The 17,037-nt window shown below is 35.6% G+C and overlaps 1 protein-coding gene across 7 annotated transcripts; it reads right to left on the reverse strand.

Annotated features, from left to right (window-relative positions):
* Nucleotides 1–272: 272 nt before the first annotated feature.
* LOC106054535 (endonuclease III-like protein 1) lies at nt 273–5,386 on the reverse strand. Of its 7 annotated transcripts, XM_056020891.1 has the most exons (8): nt 5,205–5,371; nt 4,427–4,537; nt 4,157–4,300; nt 3,342–3,972; nt 3,030–3,200; nt 2,326–2,436; nt 1,067–1,221; nt 273–460 (listed from the first exon to the last, which is right to left on the reverse strand). In XM_056020891.1, the coding sequence occupies exons 3-8, from the start codon at nt 4,219–4,221 to the stop codon at nt 343–345; spliced, it is 1,251 nt and encodes a 416-aa protein (XP_055876866.1). In that variant the 5' UTR covers nt 4,222–4,300; nt 4,427–4,537; nt 5,205–5,371; the 3' UTR covers nt 273–342. The 7 variants fall into 7 exon arrangements, with proteins under 7 accessions (XP_055876866.1, XP_013065885.2, XP_055876867.1 ...); XM_013210431.2 differs by lacking the exon at nt 4,427–4,537 and having other exon boundaries at nt 5,205–5,370; XM_056020892.1 differs by lacking the exon at nt 4,427–4,537 and having other exon boundaries at nt 5,290–5,354.
* Nucleotides 5,387–17,037: the final 11,651 nt, after the last annotated feature.

Below are 17,037 nucleotides of genomic sequence, written 5' to 3' on the forward strand. Positions count from 1 at the left end.
GATTTAAAATATAGGCCTAATGTAAGACACTAACAAAAAATTCCATTATACAAGCAAAGAAGCCCAAGTTAAACGTTAAGTCTATACATAGATAATATACAAACAATGTATGATGAGAAAAAACATAACATATTCCTTGATTACAATGTGGTGAATAGATCTGTGAATAGCTCTATTTCTATATTATTTATCTATTTCCTGTCTAATGAGATTTCATTGAGTATTTTTCCATTTTTCTAAAAAAAAATTTTTTTTAAATCTCACAAGTATAATTCATTATAAAAATATGATTTAATATCCACTTAGCATTTGTACAAATGAAATAAACTAGAATGCAATTTATTATTTTTTAAAAGGACAGATGGACTGATTTAGACATTGGTCACACTTTGGTCTGACAGGCAGACATATTTGTTGTCCAAAACCAACCAATAGATGATTGACTTCACTCCAGTAACTTCTGAAACAAAAATGAATAACAATTGGATGTTACATTTTATTTTGTTGTCATATTAGTTTAATGTTGTCATTTGAATTTCATTTAATTCAAAGTAAACACTATTTAAAAGTGTAATTTATATGAAGACCTACAAGTATATTTTACATTAAACTTGTTCCAGTTATTTCTAAGTCAGCCTAAGAAATTGTTGACAATAATTACTAGCACATCCATTCAATGAAACATATTGACTAACAAAAATTGTAAGGTTAGGTTTATAAATGCTGAATACTTTGTATGGATCATATTTTTGTTAATGTTTCATTCATGACTTTGTGGCTGAAATCATTTACTGATTGGTCCAGTGTTTGGTTCTTGGTGAAAACTCAGAATGAAAAGTGAAATCCAAAGTAGAGCAACAAAGGGAGCTAGCTGCATAACATCCAGAGAATCCAATCAACACAGAACAGTACCACTACACCACAACACCTGTAAAACTTATCTTATGGAAGAAATTCACTTTACACTCAGACAATTAAAAAAAACAACCTTCTAAAGAAAACCCAGAGGTAAAATGTATAAATATATATGCTGTCTGAAAAGAATGGAATACAACTAAACCATTACCGTGGTAACCAGTCTTCCAATTCTTTTCTAGTATCCTCTGGTTGCTTTGTTGGTTTTTGAACCCATCCTAATCTATTGGTTATACGATGAACATGAGTGTCCACTCCAATGCCAGTGACTGTATTCCAAGCACACTTCATTACAAGGTGTGCCATCTGATTGGCATACAACATAGAGAATAATTTCTACTATTTAATTCCAAAAAAAGAAAAATGTAATAGTGAAAATGCTTTATGACATCTAAGCAATATCAGTTTTTAAGATTGTTTATTTAAAACTAAGCAACTAAAACAGTCTAATTATATTTTTCACTAAAAATATCTGTTATTCAAATTATTTCATACTAAAGAAAACCGAGAAGTTGATGTAAATTGTTTCTAGGTTAAATGTCATGGAAGCAACTATTTATGCAAGTATTTTCTTTTTAAAATAATCAAGAGAGAAAATACTTTTAACAAAATCTTTTTCTTGTCATTATTTCTCAAAGTCTAGGCAGTCATCATCATCATCATCAAACTCCATTAGAGTGAGGGCTTGAGAGGCTTAAATCCTCTCTTGCAAAGGCCCTGGACAAAAACCCTGCTGTCTTGCGTAGTGCATGAATGTCGCCATACAGGTCGAGAATTTTGGGTTTCCCAGACCTGTCGAGACAGAGATCAGCAAGTCTGGGGCAGTCAAACAGAATATGAGGCACGGTTTCCTCTTCTTCCCCGCAGCGAGGGCACCCTGAATCGAAATTTGGCCATAGCCGCGAGAAATATGAGCCTACAGGACAGTGGCCTGTCCTGCACTGTGCTATAATAGCTTGCTCAGGCCTGGACAGCCTCCACCACGGGGAAGTGCGGTCAGGGCGCCTCATGCGCTCCCAGACTACACTGGCTTTTTGGGACTTGTCCCAGCACTCAAACCACTTTTCCATTTCTGTTTTTTGTATTATAGCCAGGGCTTGATGAAAGCTTACAGCCTAGGCAGTAGCATGATCTCTATAAAAGTAAATGAAACTTTAGGACTTGAATTATTTTCACTAAAATATAAAAGATTGATTTTTTCAACCATTTTACAGCTAAAAGAAAAAATTCATTTGAAAAATTAAAAAAAAAGAAGATAAAACATTTAAACTTTTTAATACAATACAAAAAATTCAAACGACAAAGTTTACATTTTTTTCACCATCTTTAAATCAGGACCTCCTAAAAAAATTCTCATTTTAATTCATGTTTAAAGAAAGAATTTTTAAAGCAATTCTAATAGTACCTTACTTTTGGTCCCACACCTGGTAAACTGCAAAGATCTTCAACAGAGTTTGGAATGTCACCACCATATTTATTTGCCAATATTTCTGACGTCTGCTTTATGTACTTGACTTTTTTCTGGAAATATAATTGTGAAAATGAGTAAAGCAAAGTCAATTAATTTTAATATAATTTATTAAAGACAATAAATAAAAGATAAAAAATTTATGACATTACTATAGTAGCCAGTCAAAAAAAAAACAACAACTAGATAATGCTATAAACATTCAAGGCGTTAGCTATTTTTATAATGTTTTTTTATGTGTAATGCACAAATATAAGACCCATTTCCTCAAGGATAATATTTTAATTATTGTAGAAATGAACTCATTTTCATTCTTTGAGCTTCGTTAAAGAGAAACAAAATTCAGTGTAGTTCCCTTAACAGTGTCCACTGAGGAATTTTCTGTTGATGTGGCAGAATTGCATTATGGTCATGTGGTATGCGCTCATGAGTTTTGGTCTGTGGTCTCAAAGATCCTAGATGTATGGGCTAAGATGTATTTATTTTCAGAATCTAAAGGAACATCCAAACATGTAAAACATTATACACACATTATTATTATTTAAACAGTGTGGCCAAAAAAAAGTAACTCAGAAAAGCATTATTCTATTCAAAAGCAAATAAAACATTATAAATAACATTGTTGTTTCCAACATTAACAAAATACCTTCCAAAATCCTGCTGGGTAAATGAGTTGACCCAAAACATCATCTGACGTTGATAAAATATTTGAAACGTTGCATCCATGTTCCCTGAGCCGACCCATAGCTGCTGAAGTAACTTGATCTTTTGTTTGACTTGAAAGCATCAGCGATAACAAGACCTGATAACGATAATCCTGAAACCAAATCTCAATAGCATCAATCTAGCATGAAATTTATCTTAGAAATCCAAAAACAAGGTGCCAATGCTTAAAATGTAAAATTACAGCAGTCTAAAAGAAAACAAAAGATAAAAATGACATTAAGTAGATTATTACCTTGGGAGGTGCTTTACTATCACTGATAACATCACAGCCCATAGTATCCACTGGAGCATCTCGAGACTTTCTCATTTCTCTGATGTTACTCAACTGTTCTAGCCATTGATAAGGTCGCCATGATGATTTGCTTTCACATACATCATTTTGATAGTCAGGTTTTAAAACTTCTTCTGATTGTAATTCAGGCTTATAATCAAATTTTATACTGCTTTCCACATTTGGAATGTCATATGCCTTTGAACTTTTTTCAACACTCTGAAAACTTTCTGCTATACTAACTTTAGGTTTGATTACATTTCCAGCACTAGTAAATGTTTCTTTACTAGCAGACTCAGCACATTTTGAACTTCGTTTTACACTGAGAGCAAGATTACTGGATGACAAACCCTGGATATTGTCAGCTAGAGGACATGAGCCAGATTCATGGTCTTGAATATTTGCCTCCATAGTTTGTACTTTCTTGAATTTTTTATTCTTGCTGCAGGCTTCAACACTGACATTTTCACACAAGTTGTCAGTAGACAATAATTGACACGGGTGAGACAAGCATGTTTGCCTTGATACTGCTAATCTAGTAAAGTATTTAGATCTTGAAGACTTTGACAAATTCATCATGAGGAGAAACAAACTGAAACAGTAGGCCTATATTTAAATGTCTATGATAATAATAAAAGTTGGCAGGCTCAAAAAAATGGTGAGGAAAAAACTACTAGTCTAATGGACATACTCATATACAAGGTCAAAGTAAAAATAATTTTCTTTAATTGAGCCATTTCCCCACCAGAGTTAAACTCCAACCAGCCCATCGTTACCTCCAGGAATAATTATTCCTACTGCTGTTTCTCAAGCTTTTGCCAGTGATCCCACCCAGAAACATATGTTTGTGCCCCTCTAGTCTTAGCCAGCAACAGAAGTCTGAGAGATCATCATAATCATATCAGGTCTGGGGCAAAACACTGAAACCAAAAGTTTTCCATCAATCATTTAAGTGATTTATAAATGCATTGACTTATCTTGTGGACTATTTCAATAAGTATTAATTCAAGGTGTTATTACATTTTATATGTTAAAATATCTATTACCAGTAGGCCTAAATATTATAAAGCTAAGGAAGTTTGTTTTCTGCCAAACAGCATTCTAGAAAGATGATCTCAATCGATTTAATTATGAAATGATTACAGTTGTTCCATTTTCTGTTACACATAATATAAAACTAAACGACATAACTTTGCTCATAGATCTAGATTATATTAATATTATTATATAATAATTTATTGAATGGAACAAAATTCTATCAATATCAAGATCTATATGAAAGAGAAATAACGTCGATCTAACTAGACCTAGAATCTAGTTTAATCATTATTAATTTTATTTAGATATCTAAATCTATATAAATATAAACTAAAAATGATAGATCTAGGTCTAGATGTAGCTAAATCTAGAATCTTGTAGATGATAGATTAGTAGATCTATCTATGGCCCATGGCCACTATACTTAGAAGAAGATCTAGAATTCTAGATCTAAATAAGAGATCTAGATCTTTAAGTATAATAGTTATTATAGTATAATATTAATATGACGCATGGCGCATGGACATGGATGGCTAATTTAAGGCTAAGGCGGCTAAGCCTTTAAGCCAGGCTAAGGCTAAGGGCCTAAGCCGCCTTAAGTCTAAGGGTTTAGTCAAACTTTTCATTTCATTTGTTTATTGAAGTATAGATCTAGACTCTAGATCTAGTTATAGTCTAGATCTAGTATTTAAGATCTAGATATAGATATCTATAATCTAGTAACTCTAAATACTAGATCCAGACAATTATTTGAATTATCATTATATCTTAGTCTTATGATAGTACTTTAAGTCTAATCAACTCTAATCACGGAAATCTTTTCTAGCGTCTAGTACAAGTAGAGTCTAGATCTAGATCTCAATAGGCCTACTAGTCTAGATCAGAGTCTAAATTCTTATTCTAGAGATCTAAGAATGTAAAGAGATATCGAGTCTCTCTACAGTTTCAATCTTATTTTTTATTTTCTTTCGCGGGAAGATGTCACTGGCCTAAAAAATAAATTCTTATTTAGCTCTAGATCTATATTTGATCTACATTATGAAGTATGAGTAGTAGCCTACATTATAAGCCTATAATATAGTCCCCCGCCGGTAAGTCGAATGATTACCGATCTGTGGATCTCTTGAGGAAAATAATTTATTAGACTATCTTATCATACAGTTCAATAAATGGTTAATTGTTTATTCGTTTTTCTTAACTATAAATTAGTTAGTATATAATCCAGTTCAGCGTATTGCCTAATTTTAATAAAGTCGTTACATTTATGGATCTATAATATAATAAACCATGGGCGTAGCCAGGATTTTTTTTCGGGAGGGGTTTTTGGGGGGGGGGGGGAATTTGCCCCGCTTCCCCCCCCCCCCCGCGGAAAAAAAATATATGTGTGTATGTACATAATTAATCTTTATTACATTCTGACCCTTTCGGAAGACGTTTATTGTGGACTCCCCGCCCTTGCCAGCATGGGGGTCTGGGGGAGCTCGCAGCGCTCCCCCAGCGAAACCCGCCGCTGAGCACTATTTCTGGTATTGAAAGCCAACAAAATGCATATTCTGAGGTATCTACAATGCATTATCTTGCTATTAAAAAGTTTTATTTCAAAAACCTAATGTGCTATTCTTACTGACTTAGACCCTCTCGCACCGTTCGGCGCATTTTCCGGCATGCTGTTTCCGCAACTTTTATTTTGCGTAATTCATTTTGTCGGAGAACATGTCCCGCAAAACCTCATGCGACGCTCTGTCACAACCTTACTAAGGATTCGACTCACAGTTTGGCATATGATTTCTTTGATTTAGACTCGATCTCTATAACTGACTCCTAAAATCTGTCTTTGTTGAGCCACATTTAATGTTTTTCAATTTCGGCAGAAGACTTTAGGCCTATTAATGGAGCCCAAGCCGCTGGTAGAAATTTGTAACCTTTCTTGACTACGCTCTTGGAATTACATGCCTGTATTTTGCTTTAGATTTTATATTGAAAAGGAAAGTTTTTTCGTCAAATCATCTGTTGAGGGGTTTTAAACTAAAAAATCTCTGGAGTTTTTTTGTTGTTTTTTTAAATTCAAAACCCCATTTAGCTACGATCATAGAATTTGGTGACTGTAGTTTGCTTTAAAATAATATTGAAGAGAGAGGTTTTCAACTCTAAACGCTCTGTAGGGGAATTTTAAACTCAAAACCATCTGGAGGGGTTTTAAACTTTAAAGAAAAAGCCATCAACTCAAAACACCTTTGGCTACGCTCATAGATTTTATAGTGTGTAATTTGCTTTTTTTTATATTGAAGAGGTACTTTTTAGCTTCAAACCTCAACTGGAGGGGGGGGGGGTTAAACTCAAAACCCCTTTGACTACACTCATAACATATTATATTGAAAAGGGGGTTTATCGTAAATTTTGGAGGGGGTTTTAAAATCAAAATCTTCCTTAACTGTGCTGTTGGAATTTGGGGATTGTTGTTTGCATTTTTTTTTTGTTTTGTTTTATATAAGAGGGGGATTTAACTGCAAAAACCTCTGGTAGGGGGCTTAAAACTCAAAACCCCCTGTAGGGGGTTTTAAACTCAAAGCCCCTGGTAGGGTTTTTTTAAACTCAAAACCCCCTGGTAGAGGGATTTGTATCTCAAAACCCCCTGATAGGGTTTTTTTTTTAATTTCAAAACCCCCTGGTAGGGGGTTTTAAACTCAAAACCCCCTGGTAGAGGGTTTTTAACTCAAAACCCCCTCGGCTGTGCTGTGGTAAGTGATGATTTAGTATTAAAATCTCACCTAAAATAAACAAAATGAAAGCAAAAATCAGTCACTTAATTCTGTCCCCCCCCCTCTTGCGGGGGGGGGGATTCATTTCGGCGGGGGGGGGGGGGGTTTGAACCCCAAGAACCCCCCCCTAGCTACGCCCATGTAATAAACGATTAACGATATTAACGAATATTCGCTTTTGACTAGAGACTAGACTAGAGTAAAACCAGTAAAACAATCACTATTATAGGTCTATCTATAAACCTCTTAACGAGGTAGACCACTTCACATATCTAGGTAGTGTCAAATGACGCCTCACTTTCAAGGGAAGTTGATAACCGTCTGGCCAGAGCCAGTAGTGTTTTTGGACGCCTTCAGGCGAGAGTTTGGCGAAACAAATCGCTCCGCCTGCCTATAAAAATCAATGTCTACCAGGCGGTGGTTCTCTCAACCCTTCTATATGGCTCTGAGAGAAAACAACTAAGACTTCCTGAGCGCTTCCACCAAAGATGCTTGCGCTCCATCATGGACATACAAACAGCGATGTCCTTGCGAACGCCGGTATGGACAGTATAGAGGGACTTCTTATGATCCGGCAGTTACACTGGATAGGGCACGTCTCCCGTATGGGAGACAAACTTATGCCAAAGGCAGTCTTTTTTGGTGAGCTAAAAGGTGGTCGACGTAACAGAGGCGCCCCACGGAAACGCTTCAAAGACCAGCTTAGACGTCAAGTTTCCTTGGCTGACATAGAAGAGAGCACTTGGTTGCATGCGGCCTCATAACGAGACAGATGGAGGTCACTCACGAAGGCCGCGGATACACATTTGAGACCAAAAGAAAATCCGCTGCCGAGGACAAAAGCAGACGGCGAAAAGAAAATCTAAATCGACCACCTGCGGACAATGGTTATGCTTGCCCTGGATGTGGCAAAATATGTAGGTCACAGCTGGGGCTGCGCAGCCACGGGAAATAATGCATTCCTCACTAATCTTCGGACTCGAAGATAAGCCTTAAATTATTATTATTATTATAGATTCGCGTCTTATTTAATATTAAATAGATCTATTGTCTTATTTACATTCCCTGATTATTTTTCTGCTTTTAAGTTCTTTGCCGAAATATTTGATAGGCTATATTGACATTTTGTTTGCAATTTCATTAAAACTGCCTACATTTCAACGCCCCACTTTTGGGCCCGTGAATTCTAGTATTCCTATCTATTACGTTAAATTGGAACGGCATGCACACTTTATAGCGCCCTTCCAAACACACTAATTTCTGGCCTTTGAATTCTAGAAGGCCTATAGTTTTTTTCCCAGTGGCTTAGCAAGGGATTTGGGGGCCTGGAGGCTTAGTCTCTATTGAGGCCCCCGCATTTCGACATCAAGACATGAGATAATGTACTTAATAAACATAGGGGGCAAAAGTCTAATGTTTGGAATATATTATAGGCCTACATGCAACATGGTCACTAATTTACATATTAACAAGAATAGCAAGATAACATAGCATTGGCTTAATATTTAATGTAAAAAAAATCGGACACTCATTAGGGGGCCCCTTTAAGTATTTGGACCCTCCCTACCCCTCCCCTAGCACGCCACTGCCACCAATCAAAATGGCCATTGCTGAAATCATCGCCACTAAAACTCTTCACAAGTATTACTTCTTGAAAGCGTTCAATAGTTGTCCATTACAAAATACGTTAAAGCGGCATAGGAACAGTGCAGCTGTTGCCATCAATTCACAGGCGGACCCATAGAAGTGCCACTAGTCCTCACAATCACGACACTATAATGACTTTAGGAACAACAATTATTTCCTATACCATCATCTCTTCACACCTTGAATTTGCACCAGGTTTTACTTGAATATGATCTGTACCAGGTTTTACTTGAATCGGATCTGTACCAGGTTTTACTTGAATCTGTATTCTGTACTAGGTTAACCAAAGTCAGTGACTCATCTGGGCGCATCCATTGTAGTTCGAGACAGAAGGAGCCATACATACATACATACATACATACAAACATACATACACCAGGTTTTACTGACAAAAAAAAAGGTATTTTTAAATATATGTCTAAAATAGCAAGTTACATGCCATGCGGAGTGTTATTGAAAGTTACACATATATAGGCCTATCAAAAACAAATTAAATGCTACAAATCGTAAGAAAGTAGGTCTATACTAATTTTGTAGGCTACTTTTAAACACTACAGTTGACTTTATAAAACAATACTCAACGTGTAGGATTATATAAGATCATCTATCTAGAATCTAGATAGTCTCAAAATGAAACGCAGATTAAAGATTTGAGCTGAAGCACAATTGATCCCTTCTTTAAAAATATCTATGATAAAATATTTTTTCTTTATTGACAATGGACCTCATTCACCAATCGTAAACAAACAACATTTAGCCATTTTGATTTCTATTCGTAACATACATACATACATACGCCTTACTTTCTACTCTATAATATAGATACTGCATTCCTCATTAATCTTCGGACTCGAAGACAAGCATTATTATATATACAGTGCTTTTGTTGTAAAAAAAAAAAAAAAAATAAGAACGGTACTCAGTAGCCTAAGTACTAAAAATTAATAATATACGTTAAAATACAAGAAAAGTAATTTTTTATTTTCAAAAAGGTGCCGGTATGCCGATAGTCTACGAAACAGATAGTTCTAGATCAATGTCTAGAGAACTTGTTGTGCCAGTCAAGACAACTAGAAGTGGTCGAGTTGTTAAAGTTCCTAGTAGATATCGGTCTTTTGAACTTTAAAAGGAAGGATGTGCTAATATGTTTATATTACGTCATTGTTTGTGGATATTTCTGTGAGAAAGTACTTGAAAGGATGTGACGTAATAAAATGATAGTCTTCAATGTGTCTACTTCTATCAGCACAGTAGCACATGTGTACAGTATTTTATTTATTTGTGACAACAGAACAGGCTTAAAGTCACACGTGTGCATTTTTTAATGGATTATACCCCTTTAGAATTCTCTTACACCTAGAACCCAATTAGAACAAATGGAAGAAACAACACCAATAAAAAGCGGTTGGGTTAAGGTTGTGAAACTTTACCTTACCCCCATTGGGTCACACACACACACACACAATCAACAGAGTTTGGTGTGGCTAAAGCAATATAAAATAATTAGTTCAGTCAGGTCGTTTGCATGCTGGTGGCGGAAACAAATTATATCATGTTTTGGAACTGTTCCAATATCAGTTTCAACATGTGCAATAGAAGATATACATTTTCTTTAGTTTTGGTATTTCTTCATTTAAAAGAGACTAAAAGCCTGTTGCATTCACATTATAGTTAAAAATCCCTATCTGAGTATTAAACTAGTGAACACAGCCTTATTACTAATGTTTAAATAATAAAATGTTAAATTAAGATATGTCTGTCCATCATGTAATAACGCGACGTAATCTTTTGGTTTACTTCATCTGTACAAGTTTTGAATTAAAAAAAAATTGCCTACACAATAAAAAGCACGTTTCCGAGGGTCATAAATTCAACAGTAGCGCCTCGGTTTGAGCACGATGGAAGCTACACATTGAATCGAGATTTTTAAAATACCTTTCCTTTTTCGTTTTGAGCTAGGAACTGGGCAAATAGCACAAATACAAAAAGGCTTCTCCCACTGAGTTCGCTAAAAAGACAACTAATCATATTATAGGCCTACGGTACTTATATAATTTTGTAAAAATCATTAGGTTCATCGGCTTTTTTCTTTTCGTATCTTGTAGGCTTACTCGATTGATAACATTTTTTAAAGTGGAAGGGAATGATTCGTTAAATCAGCCACCCTTTTTTTTTCTTTATGAAAGTAATGACATCAAACAAACTGTAGTAGGTATGTTTAAGATTGAAAGCTTCATTATAAGAATAAAAGTTGACTGCTCACAGCCTACTAAGGGTTTCGGAAACAATTCGTTTCCCAACTGACCAGTTCAAAAAAACTTGCTGAGTCGTACCACACGCTCACTAGTCATATATGTCATCCATGGGCGTAGCCAGGATTTATTTTTCGGGGGGGGGGGGGGGGGTTGGGGGGGTGAATTCCCCCCCCCCCCCGACCCCCCCCGGGCGAAAAAAAAAAATGTATTTATGTATTTATGTGTGTGTGTGTGTGCGTACAAAATCTTTATTACATTCTGACCCTTCATTCTTTCGGAAGACGTTTATTTTGCCCTAGAATAGGTTCTTCCATGAGTTAGTGGAAAAATTGTAGATTCCCCGACATTACTAGCAAAGGGGTTTGGGGGAGCGCTAGGAGCTCCCCAAGCGCGGGGCGAAGCCCCGCCGCCAAGCACTATGCATATGCATATTCTGAGGTATCTACAGTGCATTTTACTGCTAATAAAAAGTTCTATTTCAAAAACCTAATGTGCTATTCTTACTGACTTAGACCCTCCCTCGTCGTTCGGCGCATTTGCCATCAAGCTGTTTTCATAAAATTGTAGACTCCCCGCCATTACTAGCAAGGGGGTCTGGGGGAGCGCTAGGAGCTCCCCATCGCGGGCGAAGCCCCGCCGCCAAGCACTATTTCTGGTATTGAAAGCCAACAAAATGCATATTCTGAGGTATCTACACTGCATTTTCCTGCTATTAAAAAGTTTTATTTCAAAAACCTAATGTGCTATTCTTACTGACTTAGACCCTCCCACGCCGTTCGGAGCATTTGACGTCAAGCTGTTTCCACAAAAATCTGTCACTGGTAATGTCTGAAGCCTCTTCCCACCTACCATGAGGACCTCCATGAATGAGTGGCTTCAAGTTGTACAAGGATATCATTGCAACTCTTCTTATGCGTAATTCATTTTGTCGGAGAACTTGTCCCGCAAACCTCATGCGTCGTTCTCTCACAATCTTACTAAGGGGTCGACTCCCAGTTCGGCATAGGATTTCCTTGATTTAGACCCGATCTCTATAACTGACTCCTAAAATCTGTCTTAGCCATCTTTGTTGAGCTACATTTAGTGTTTTTCGATTCGGTAGATGACTATTCACTGCAGTTTATTAATGGAGCCCTGCCACTGGTAAAAATGTGTAACCTCTCTTGAATACGCTCTTGGAATTAAGTGACTGTAGTTTGCTTTAGATTTTATATCGAAAAGAGAAGTTTTAACGTCAAAATCTTCTGTTGGGGGTTTTCCACCTCAAAATGCTCTGTAGGGGGATCTTAAACTCAAAAACATCTGGAGGGGTTTTAAACTTTAAAAAAAAGCCATCTGTAGAAGAAGGGTTTAAACTCAAGACCCCCGATTGGCTTGGCTACGCTCAAATAATTTTAGTGTGTAATTTGCTTTTTTTTAATATTGAAGATGTATTTTTAGCACCAAACCCCTCTGAATGGGGGTTTAAACTCAAAACTCCTTTTGGCAACGTTCATAGCATTTTGAGTGCGTAATTTGCTTTTTTCTTACACTGAAGATGTATTTAAATTTATCCTCAAACCCCCTGGCGGGGGGTTTAAACTCAAAACCCCTTTGACTACGCTCATAGATTTTAGAGTGAGTAATTTTCTTTTATTTATATTGAAGAAGTACTTTTTAGCTTCAAACTCCACTGGAGGGGAGTTTAAACTCAAAACCCCTTTGACTACACTCATAACATTTTTAGTGTATAATTTGCTTTGTTTTTATTATTAAAGAGGTATTTTTACCTTCAAACCCGCTGAAGTGGGGTTTAAACTCAAAACTGAGTCAAAACAATTTAGACACGCTCATAACATTTTGAGTACGTAATAAGCTTTTTATTTTATATTAAAGAGGGGGTTTATCGTTAATTTTAGACGGAGTTTTTAAATCAAAATCTTCCTTAACTGTGCTCTTGTAATTAGGGGATTTTCGTTTTGCATTTTTTTTGTTTTGTTTTATAGAAGAGGGGGAGTTAACTGCAAACACCCCAGGTAGGGGGTTTAAAACTCAAAACCCCTGGTAGGGGTTTTAAACTCGAACCCCCCTGGTAGGGGTTTTTAAACTCGAACCCCCCTGGTGAGGGATTTTAAACTCAAAACCCTCTGGTAGGGGGTTTTAGACTCAAAACCCCTTTGGTTGTGCTGGGGCAAGTGATGGTTTAGTATTAAAATCTCACCTAAAATAAACAAAATCAAAGCAAAAAATCAGTCACTAAATTCCCACTTTCCCCCTTCGGGGGGGGGGGGGGGAGAGTTCATTTCGGGGGGGTGGGGGTGTGCCTCCCCCCTGGCTACGCCCATGAATGTCATCATTGAACCTAAGATTTGAATCTGTACACTCACTATTTGAAACAATGTTATGTCCATAGACTTATATAGTATACTAGACTGGAAACCGGAAATAAATTCTTATCCTCGACTGATCAATTCACAGACCTATATATATATATATCATAGGCGTAGCCGGGGGGGGGGGTTGAACCCAACCCCCCCCCCCCCGAACTCCTCCCCCCCCCCCCTCGGGGGGGGGGGACGGAATTCAGTGACTGATTTTTTGCTTTCATTTTGTTCATTTTAGGTGAGATTTTAATACTAAATCATCACTTACCACAGCACAGACGAAGGTTTTGAGTTAAAAACCCTCTACCAGGTTTTTTTTTTAGTTTAAACCGCCTACCAGAGGGTTTTGAGTAAAAAAAAAACTATCCTGACTACGCCCATGATATATATATATATGTGTACGTAAACTCTTTTTTAAGCGCTAAGGAGAGTCGCCCCAATAAATCTTTTCTGTCTTAGAAAAGTAATGATCTTTAGTTTTCAAAGTTTAGAAATAAAGCAAAATCATTTCTTGGATATTCACGCAAATATATATGAAACAAAGCCATTTCCTGTTTGTTTCCATTGAGATAATGTTTCAAAAATCCTAGATGGAAATAGTTCATGTTGATTTAAATCATCTTATGTACTTTTGAAAAGATTGATTACCTAGATCTTTCTAGATTATGTATCTAAAAATTGCAAATTAATAATTATGAGACGAGGGTACTCTTATTTTTGATGTTCTATTACTAGATCTAGATATTAAATTATATGTTACATAGGTTAGGGTTGAAAAAAACAACAACTTTACTTCTTTTAACTACTTCATAAAACAACACCTTGATCCAACTTTCTAAAAAATTTTCATATTTTTTGTAGTTTTAAAAAGACTCCATGTCCAGTCTAGAGTAGTAGATCTATATATAAGTCTATCGTTATGTCACACGAATGTCTGACTCTGCAAGTAGAAGAGCTCTAACAGGGATCATTAAGTCTAACAAGTTTAGATAATAAAATAAAAAGTTTGTTTTAACTTCAGTTGCAGCGACAAAATAGAAATCCATGTGTAGTTTGTATCCTGTCCTATCACTTCCGCTCCTAAGTAGTTTCAATTGACTTTTTACAAAGCTTATATCAACTCACTCTGTCTGGTCATAAGTTTGAACATGTTTCTTATCTTATATTATATAACACAGACGTTAGTTCGAAAAATTAACACTAATTCATTAATTTTGTTTTATGTGGCAGAAAGGCATTTCAGATAAATAGCAGTAATTAGCGGTTCTTTTTTCTTTTGCTTGTTACAAAGCTTATATTAACTCACCCTGTCTGTCTGGTAAAAAGTTTGTACACGTTACTTCTCCCAACACTCATCTCGGATCAAGCTAAAATTTTGCATAATTATTTCTTTACGCATGCATCATTCAAAAAAAAAAACACTAACCACTATTGGTATTAATTGGTATCTCGAACAAGGGAAAAAAATAAGTTTAATTAGTCCCCTTTGTTGTTTGAAGAAAAAAAAACAAACTAGATTTATATATAGCTAAAACAACAACTAGTTTCACCGGCAGCTCCCTGGCCCAGTGGTGACCGGCTTGAGGAGCTCTCGAGTTCAGGTCGTTCACTTCTTTTATTATATCCCTTTCTCCCCCCACACCCTTTTCCCAACTGGTCCAGAAAAAAAGATAGGATCATTGCAAATTGAGAACGCTAAAAGCATGAGATAGAGCTAAAAATGGTAAAAATAAATTCTAATCGCACAGATTTATTATTGTTAGTCTAGATCTATTACAAATTTAATTACATGACTGATCCAAACTAATTGATACAATTACACTTAAGATAAGCTTTGTTTTTTAAGTATTTTTAAAAATGTTTTTCTTGTTACAAAGCTTATATCAACTCTCTGTCTGGTTGATTGGTAAAACGTTTGTAGGCCTACACGTTATTTCTCAAACATCCATTCTCGGATCAAGTTGAAACTTTGCAAACTTAGGCTATTTATTGGCGTAGACAAGACATGAATCATTGAAAAAAATATTTTTGACAAAAAGCCAAGCGCTACTCAGCCATGCATCTCCACTTAGTAAACATTCTGGATTTAAGTTTCGTTGGTTAGATTCTAGATCTATATCATTGAAATATTCTGGTTTCTTATTGGTTAGATTCTATAACATTGAAATACCGGTATTCTGGTTTCTTATTGGTTAGATTCAATATATATATATATATATATATATATATATATATATATATATATATATATATATATAATAAATATTCTGTTATCTTATTGGTTAGATTCTATAACATTGAAATATAATGGATTCTTATTGGTTAGATATTATAACATTGAAATATTCTGGTGTTTGTTGAGATCTGTACAAAGCAATTTATATTCAACAGTGCCAAATAGGTTATTATGTAGTTGGGAATGTATATGCCAACCATCTAGAGAAGACCTAATATACATTTATAATATTATTGAACCTGACCAATGATTGACACACACAAGCACTAATACAATCAAAACACACACACAACCAATTATCAAATATATTTTTCTTTTAATTTGATTTTTAAAAAAATGAGTAGCTATGGTACAGAGATGTTGAAATAATAATAAATATATTTGAACTTAGTCCAATAGTTCGTAAGGTCATTGGGCCAAACGCTTGAATGGATTACAATCACAAGGGAAAATGAAGCACATACAACTAACAAGAACACAAACTGATTACATGCATTGGATCAAACAAACACACAATACTTTGTTTCCAATGTAATCATTTAAAAACTTCGTTGTCAAAGACTTGAACGAGTTTTTCTACAAATTATTTGTAAATAAATAAAACAACTGGCAACAATGCAGTAATACATAAATTGATACCATTTAATATAGAGAGAAGCTGCAGTATGCACCAGCTTAAGGATTTCTACTGCTAGTTTTTCCCGTCAATTTTTTTTTGTTAGAAATGTGTAGGATTTTGTTTTTCATTTCAGAAGATCTTGTCCACATTTCAATGGAGCAGTCTAGTAGGGAGAGGTAGGCCTACTTAATTTATTGCCTACTAGACTTTCAGGTCTCCATCAGAGAGGAAGAAGAACTGTGTGCATTGCAGAAGTGAAGAATGACGTATGAAGTCTATGTCTTAAGCTTTATAAAGTCCACCAGTAACACCTAGCAACGAATCGTCTCGAAGGTTGACAAATCTTGTAGGCCTACTACTTTTGATTACCGTTACTAAGACCTACACATGGGAGCTTTTATTTTATTTTTTTAAATCAAGATGATTTTCTAGGCTTGTAGCCTACTCTTGTCAACTGGGACAATTAACAACACCGCTATGTTAATCTTAGCTCCAACGCCATAAAGATAACTTTACGGTAGGCAATATACATATTTACATTTGATTAAAAACAACAACTAATAGTAAAGAATGTAAAGCAGCCAAATAATAGACTTCCAGCCTCTTGGTTTAGTTTTGAAGTCTTACAATATTGTCACGTGTATTGTACAGACAACAGAACAGAACATTCACATTAAAAGGAGGATCAAGTTACAGTTAGTCTAGAATTGACTTTAGGTTACTCATTTCAAACAAAACGG

The sequence above is a fragment of the Biomphalaria glabrata genome, chromosome 2 (assembly GCF_947242115.1).
Source record: "Biomphalaria glabrata chromosome 2, xgBioGlab47.1, whole genome shotgun sequence".
NCBI classification, from domain to species: Eukaryota; Metazoa; Mollusca; class Gastropoda; family Planorbidae; genus Biomphalaria; species Biomphalaria glabrata.

Coding starts and splice junctions, on each gene's coding strand:
- LOC106054535 (XM_056020891.1), bottom strand. CDS start 4,221: ATGTTTCTGGGTGGGATCACTGGCAAAAGCTTGAGAAACAGCAGTAGG. Junction 3,201..3,341: donor ATAGTAAAGCACCTCCCAAG/GTAATAATCTAC, acceptor ATTTGGTTTCAG/GATTATCGTTATCAGGTCTT. Junction 461..1,066: donor TTGGAAGACTGGTTACCACG/GTAATGGTTTAG, acceptor TTTTTGTTTCAG/AAGTTACTGGAGTGAAGTCA.